This window comes from Poromitra crassiceps (assembly GCF_964638095.1).
Source record: "Poromitra crassiceps genome assembly, chromosome: 7".
NCBI classification, from domain to species: Eukaryota; Metazoa; Chordata; class Actinopteri; order Beryciformes; family Melamphaidae; genus Poromitra; species Poromitra crassiceps.
The window spans coordinates 9,975,077-9,982,484 of NC_139628.1; the positions used below are offsets into that span (position 1 = coordinate 9,975,077).

Genomic DNA, 7,408 nt, shown 5'->3' on the forward strand with positions numbered 1-7,408 from the left:
AACTACTATGTTTTCTCTTATTAGAGATTCCAAGAAGAGAGAACATTGCCTCTGGCGATGACTAACTGTGACGGTGGGATGGGGAACAGGACAACTGCTAGCTGTGTCTATCACGGACCCAAACCTGCAGACTGCAGCAGATACCCGCAGATTTGGAGAGATGTTCTGCAACCACCATACTCTTGTGTCTCCATGCTACTACACATCATTTTGCTCCTTGTATGGGATGAAGACCCGTCGTTGACGTTGGGGAAGACAGCTTTTATGTTGTAGCCACTTTGAGTCCAGTTTTTGTTGATGTGAGTAATGTTCAGATAGAGGGATGCTATTTACTATCTAGCTGCTGTCACTATGCATTATCAAATACCTACATAAATCAAATCCAGTCAAGAACATAGGGTCTGCATGGGAAAATATGTAATTTAAAAATGGAAAGCATGTAGGAACCCTGCCAATCATCTTGCATATTGATATTTGTGGCTGTGAAGAACAGTCTTAATCTATACAGTGATATGCAGGCTATCATTAAATTTTATAAAACATGTACAGTACTTGTTAGTAGTTTCATGTTTGGTTTTACCTGTAATAAATAAGGACATTTATATATGTGCCTTTTATTTACCATCACAGCATAAATGACAATGCATAACCCCTCCTAATGTGATGTCAGAAAATCTAAGTAATTATGCATGACATTAAATTTCAGGGCATAGAATATTTTTTTATTCCAAAATAACAGATGTGGGACACAATCAATTAACTATTCATACTGTTTGCAACAGTAACATTTACAGTGCTGAATAATGGAGTTGCATGAATATGAGTGTGCACTGATGATGTGGCCTGCAAAGATGGGTTAGTGTTAGTGACCGGCAGCATTTCATTTAGAAATGTTATAGTGGAACCTACATAGAAAGAAGTTTTACCTGGGCACTTCACAGACTGCCTGGAGTAAAGACATATGGAGCACTCTTTTCTGTCTGCACGTTTATTAATAGGGGCTGAGTGACATTTTGACAGGTAATCTTCTTCTAGTCTTCTTCAGAGTAAAAAATACTTCAATGTTAGACTTTTTTAAATGTTAGTTGTACAAAATCCCCCCACCAGTTCAGCCCCACCTAACCAGCCACACCTGGGGCCCTGATTGAGCTGCACATGGGCTCAATAAAGGGTGGTTGATTGGGTGAAGCTCAGTAGGCCATGTATGCTGTTGAGAGGAGGCTGCTCTGCTCTGTTCTTCCCAATTGATTGTCCATGTGCAGATGCATCGTTTGAAGTGTTAGTTTATTATAGTTAGTTCCTTTGAATATTGATTGAGTATTTGATTTGAATTAGATTTATTATATTACTTTACAGTTTAATTTGTTTCCCCTTGTTTGATCAAATCCTTTGTTATACCTTGTTTGTCTTTTAGGCCAAATCATCTGTCCACATGATTTTCCATCATTAATCAAGGGATTTGGTTTGTAAATAAAAACCCTGGCATTAGTTCCTCTGAATCCTCCTCATTCCACCTGGATGTCTCACTTGCTGAGGCTACACCTGTAACCTCCACCTTTACAGTTTAACACAGTGTTAGTGTCAGAGGTATGCACCTTGCTGCTACAAACTGAACATTTTCTAGTTGGAAAAAATAAGATTACTATATACTATAATTAATTGGGCTATATTTCATATGCTACATTTCAAAAGACAATCTGTGACGACATGTTTCCTGTCACACCTAGCCCTCATTCGCAGCTTGACAGAAAACGTTGTTCAGGCTCTGGAGATCTGGGATGTACTGGTAGTCCTTTATCAATGCTCTCCAAAACACATCCTACAGGAGAACATAAAACTGTTATTCTTTGCAATTCTTTTAAAAATCAATGCTAAAACATTTTAGGTTAAAATATTGACACGAGTAACTGGTGAGCTGCAGATGATGTAAACGTTTGTAATAAATGTTATCTCTTCTACTTCAACCTCTGTCTAGTCTGGTCAATTATAGGACAAGATACACTTAGCCTACTGTAACACAGTCTTGGGGTTTGTCTTCCTTGTCTAGAATGGACACAAGGCCACTACTGCAACAGCAGCCTTATGTGCAGGGTGAGAATCTAGCACTGCAGCTAAATGCTGGTGAAATACTAAAGTGGCTGGTAGATTTAAGACGCAAAATAATTAATTTCCCACTCTGGTAACGTCCAACATGGTGTTAGCTGTAGCCTAACACCAGCAAAGAGACAACTTGTGTGATGACAATTCATTTAACACTAGCCGGTTGCCAATATTGACTGCATCAAAGATGTAGCAAAGTAGTATTACTATTACTATTAAAACGATTATGAATTATATTCGCTAAACATTATCTCAACAGACTTACCAGCGGCTTCGTTCTGTGATGCGTTTGTTATGGTTTGTTCACACTTCCTATACGTCCTGTTTGCGGGAATATCATTGGCTGATTCAAGTCATGTGACGCTAAAACGAGCATTTGATTGGTTTTTGCGATAGCACTGCCATAACGTTTCCCTGATCTAATAAGTTACGTTTTCATTAAACTGCGTTCGATTTGAGGCTGCCAACAAACGGAATCGTGTTCAGAAGAATTTTATTTAGTTCATATGAAAAAAGCATCTAACCTCAAAATGGGGATCGATCATCTCAAAAACGAAAGCAGATAGCAGCCTTCGGCCCCTCACCTAAAAAGGAGTTCGGTCAATCTGCGCTCGATTGCTCTTCCTCCTTCCTCCTCTTCCTCCTTGAAGGACCCGGATGGCGCACACACATGTTGAAATTTTTGAACACAAGATTCTGAAAATTTTGAATTGAATTTTGAAATAGGAATGTGGAAACTGAATAATTTCAAAGCAAATAAATTCAGTTTAAAATTATGCTATTCAGATTCAGTTTTTCAACTCACATTAAAAAAAAAAAAATCAAAATATAAAAGCAATTCAATTTCAAAATGAAAAAATTCTAATTCAAATAGAGCAATTCAAATTCAAATAGAGCAATTCAATTTCAAAATAAAAAAATCGAATTCAAATAGAGCAATTCAATTTCAAAATGAAAAATTTCGAATTCAAAAAGAGCAATTCGAATTCAATTTGAGGTGGCACATATATCAGCCCATAATATACATACAGTCATCAGTGCACAACTCCTATACGAAAAACAAGTGTAACTTGTCCAGCACAAAGTACAAAGTCCAAGGGATAGTCCAAGACATCGGCTGCTTCAATAGACTGGGGAAAAATTTGGAAAATGAGTGAGATACGTCTTCAGTGGGATACAAACTGTGCTCATAGCTAAAATCACATTTTGTTTATATTATTTTACAGTTAACACAAGCCATTACAGTTTTATAGCCTTTTTATTAGCACAAGGATTAATAGTATTTATGTACTGTTCAAAATTGTTACAAAAACGAACAAAACAAAAGTAAAGTGGGGGGACTTTGGTTTGAAAACGTACACTTGTGAAATTTGGCTAGAATAATCAATCGATTCATGAAATATCACTTTTCCTCAAATTTAATAAACAAAGAATGAAAATAACATGTTCATAACATAATACAAAATCTCTGTACAAGATGGCGACAATGCCAGAAAAGATGGGGCACAGTTTCTGGGTGACCTGAGCAAAAAGAACAAATTTATATTTACATCATCCTTAAATTCATTGAGAAAATGCTTTGCAGGGTAATTTGATAGGAAACAAATCTAATCTTTTCTAATAAGTTATGACTAATAACGTGTTTGTGAGGGAATGACCAAACTTTTATCCAAGGAATAGTCTTAAATTAGTCCAATATGTAATGACATAAGGGTTTGTGACAACCTCACTCTGGAACAGAGAGTGAAGAGCTTTGTAATTATTCTTACAAGAGGATGAGAAACACATTTTCCCACAAGGAGTGCAACAGGATTAACCAAAGCAACATCAGCTTGAAAAAACTAACAAACAAACAACATTACAGTACCATTGGGAATAGCTCCCATTACCTGAGTCAAGAACTTTGCCGACTTTGGAACTATGTTATGCCCACTTCCCAGTGAGCTAGCATAACATGGCTGGTACTGCACCTACTTATTCGTCCGGATAGTTTGCGGTGATACCGGAGCCTCCGCTCTAGCTATGAAACTGAGCTGCGAGCTGAGAAACTGCGCCCAGCAGTGGACCTCTGATCCACGCTGGTGGTTCTGGAGTAGACCGAGCCATTGATTCTGTCCTGCGGGATGAAGGTCCCCATAATCTGGCACAGCCTCCATGGAGACCTGCTCATCAGCCTCACGAGGTGCCTCCTGAACTTCTCCCCGATGAACACGTACAAGAAGGGGTTGAGGCAGCTGTGAAAGTAGGCGATGGCCTCGGTGGCCTGCATCGCCCGCCTGATGGCCTTGCTGCTGCTGCATGCCGTATAAACCTGCATCAACTCCAAGGCTTTGAAGAATGACGCAATGTTGTAGGGCACCCAGCAGCAGAAGAACACAGCCACCACTATGAGAACCAAACGTATGGCATGTTTCTTGGATGACTGGCTGCACATGAGTGTCCGAATGATGCGGGCGTAGCAAAACATTATGATGGTCATCGGGATCAACAGGCCGAGTATGTTCATTTTAAAAAGGCTGAAGATGCTCCAGAAGTGCTCGCCGGGTTCTTTGACAGGAGCGCAGAATTTCTTTTGAGACCCCTGTTCTTCAAGAAAGCTCACGTCAGGAAAAGAAGCGGCAAATCCGCCCACCCAGGTAACAACAGCTGCAAGAACCCCAAAGGAGCGCGTCCGTGCCCGCAGAGCGTACACCGCGTGAACTATAGCCAGGTACCTGTCAATACTCATAAGGGTGATGAAGAAGATCCCGCCATAAAAGCCGATATAGTAGACACCCAGGACCACCTTGCACATGCCGTCCCCGAAGGACCACTGGTCACGGGCTTGGTGGGCGAGGAAGGGCAGGGAACACACCAGGAGGAGGTCGGCGAGGGCCAGGTTGAGGAGGCAGATGTCGGTCATGCTGCGGAGGCGCGCCCCACACACAATGACCCAGAGGACCAGAGCGTTGCCCAGGAGGCCCACGATGAAGAAGATGGAGTAGAGGACGGGGAGAATGTCGGCTCCATGGCTATCGTACACACACAGGCCACCATCAGTGATGTCATAGTCGTAGTATTCAGTGGTGCTCTCGATGAAAGGTTCCTCTGTAGAGCTGAGAGAGAAATTGAGGAGTGAGCCAACAGGAAAGACAAATGAATGATTAGGGAAGTTTCCAGTATTTCAGATACATTTTCTTTAGGTTAAGAAAAGTATGACTATAGCTGGAAATACCAGATTCTCCATCCACATTCTTTCTCCTCCATTACTTCAATTTCTTTTCATACTCATACATGGAGCAAGCGCCACAGGAATGAGTCCAGAAGTAGCATGCAAGGCGGAAGTCCCAGACTTTCTGGATCTTACCGGGAAAAGTCAATGGGGTTTTAGAATGGGCATTGGGCCTTAGGGCCCTATCTTCGTACGGCGCTACCGTTTGCGCTGCCGTTTGCGCGCCTCTTATTGCTATCTTCCCTGAGTCTTAAGCTATCGTCTACCTCCACCATCCAGTTTTGCGCTGGGATCTAAGCGCAGACACAGGTCTAGGCGTGGCCCAGGCGTGTCCATGGGCCTCTAGCCTATCATCTCCCTCCCGCAAGTGTCATTTTGCGCTCTGGCGAAGATACCGTCGCTATGTTCCGAGCGTAAACAGAGGTGTGGGCGTTCCCCGTGCCAAAATAGGCATTCCAGCGCAGTGTGTTGGAAAAAAGGCCTTCGGTGCTCTCAATTTTAACGCCACCAAATAGCTGGTCTTAGCGGGGGGGAAAACTCTACGGCAGGTGTACGCCTGAGCGCAGACAGTATTCTCCGTGCAGTGCAGGAAATCCTCGCTTGCATAGGCCTACATTACAAGATAGGGCCCTTAGTCTCTTTTCTATAGTGAGTAACGTGTTAAACAACATGATCATTGAGTTGGTTGAAAAACGAAGTCTTTATTTTCAGTTATATTTTGGAAATTAACTTCATTAGTCAACCAAAGTTTACTATAGAAGTGAATGGGGGCAACATCATGCGCCTTGCATCTAATGTATTTGGTACCTATGATCATCATTGTAGGGGGATACACACACAGGCATGCACGCATGCACGCACGCAAGCACACACACACACACACACACACACACACACACACACACACACACACACAGTATTATAGGCTACTTGATTGGGGCGATGTATCCTTGGCTTTATCTCACCCTGTTGTATCTTTGCTTTCATCATGACACTATACAAGAAGTAACACAAATTACATGGAATAACAATTGCCACGACTTTGCATCACTCCATCCGTGGCTGTACCCCACCTAGCCACAACCCAGGGATGCCTGCCCCCGCAGTTGCCACACGCCGCACATGGTCTGGGGCCGAATTTACCCTTGTTTATGTATGTGCACATCTGCAGAGAATGCATAGAGAGCCTTAACGAGCCTTAATCAATCAAACCTTTATTGGCAGACGCTTGGTCCATAGATGTCACATACACAATTACAAAAAGCGCATAAGGGCACAATAAAAGAACAAAAGTACATTATAAAAGAGAGTCATACCAGAATTTCCACATATGTGACTGGTATCTCACAGTGCTTAGCCCAGGATCAGTGAGCAACTTAATAATGACATTCTGAGACACGTTCAATCTACAGATGAACCTGTACCTCAGATTTCTCAGGAGTGCCTGGAAAGTGGCCACCCCCGCCTTACAGCACAGCTCACTAGCATTGCTCCACCTGGGCTTTTTCAGCAAGATGCGCATGCAATCATTATAGGCAACCTGAAGTGTATGCATGCTTGCCTTCTTAAACTTAATGACTTGCAGCTGGTGGGGGCAGAGGTTCTGTAGACAGGAGCAGTAGCATTTTCTCTGTGAGGTAAACAGAGAGAGAAGGCAAAACACTGCCCATGTGCTTATATTACCGAGATTATATATGATACAAAGTGGGTTGATCACCGGTAAAGCCAACGTTTAAGTGAAATCCCCATTCTAAAACCATATTGACTTTTCACCGTAAGATCCAGGAAGTCCAGGACTTCCACATTCCGACTACAAAAAGATGCCATCCCTGCGCTACTCTATTCCTGTCATACTGTCACACAACGACAAATGCAAAGCATGCACAAAGATAAGTTTGTAAGTGTTAAAGCTGTACAGTTATTTACAGCACTCATTATATCAGTTTGTTTCTATTCATTTCCAAGCATTTACATGGTACAGTATGGATCCTCTGAGGGGAGAAATAACGGAAACAAACAAACCCAACAACTGGAAAGGAAAGAAAAAAAAGGAACCAGTGTGTATCACTGCTGCACCCCCCCCCCCCCCGGATAGCA

At 42.2% G+C, this 7,408-nt stretch overlaps 1 protein-coding gene across 1 annotated transcript; it reads right to left on the reverse strand.

Moving 5' to 3' along the window:
• Nucleotides 1-4,120: 4,120 nt before the first annotated feature.
• LOC310779403 (C-C chemokine receptor type 4-like) lies at nucleotides 4,121-5,119 on the reverse strand (the record flags this gene model as incomplete). Its single annotated transcript, XM_083639939.1, has 1 exon — nucleotides 4,121-5,119. The coding sequence occupies exon 1, from the start codon at nucleotides 5,000-5,002 to the stop codon at nucleotides 4,121-4,123; it is 882 nt and encodes a 293-aa protein (XP_083496065.1). The 5' UTR covers nucleotides 5,003-5,119.
• Nucleotides 5,120-7,408: the final 2,289 nt, after the last annotated feature.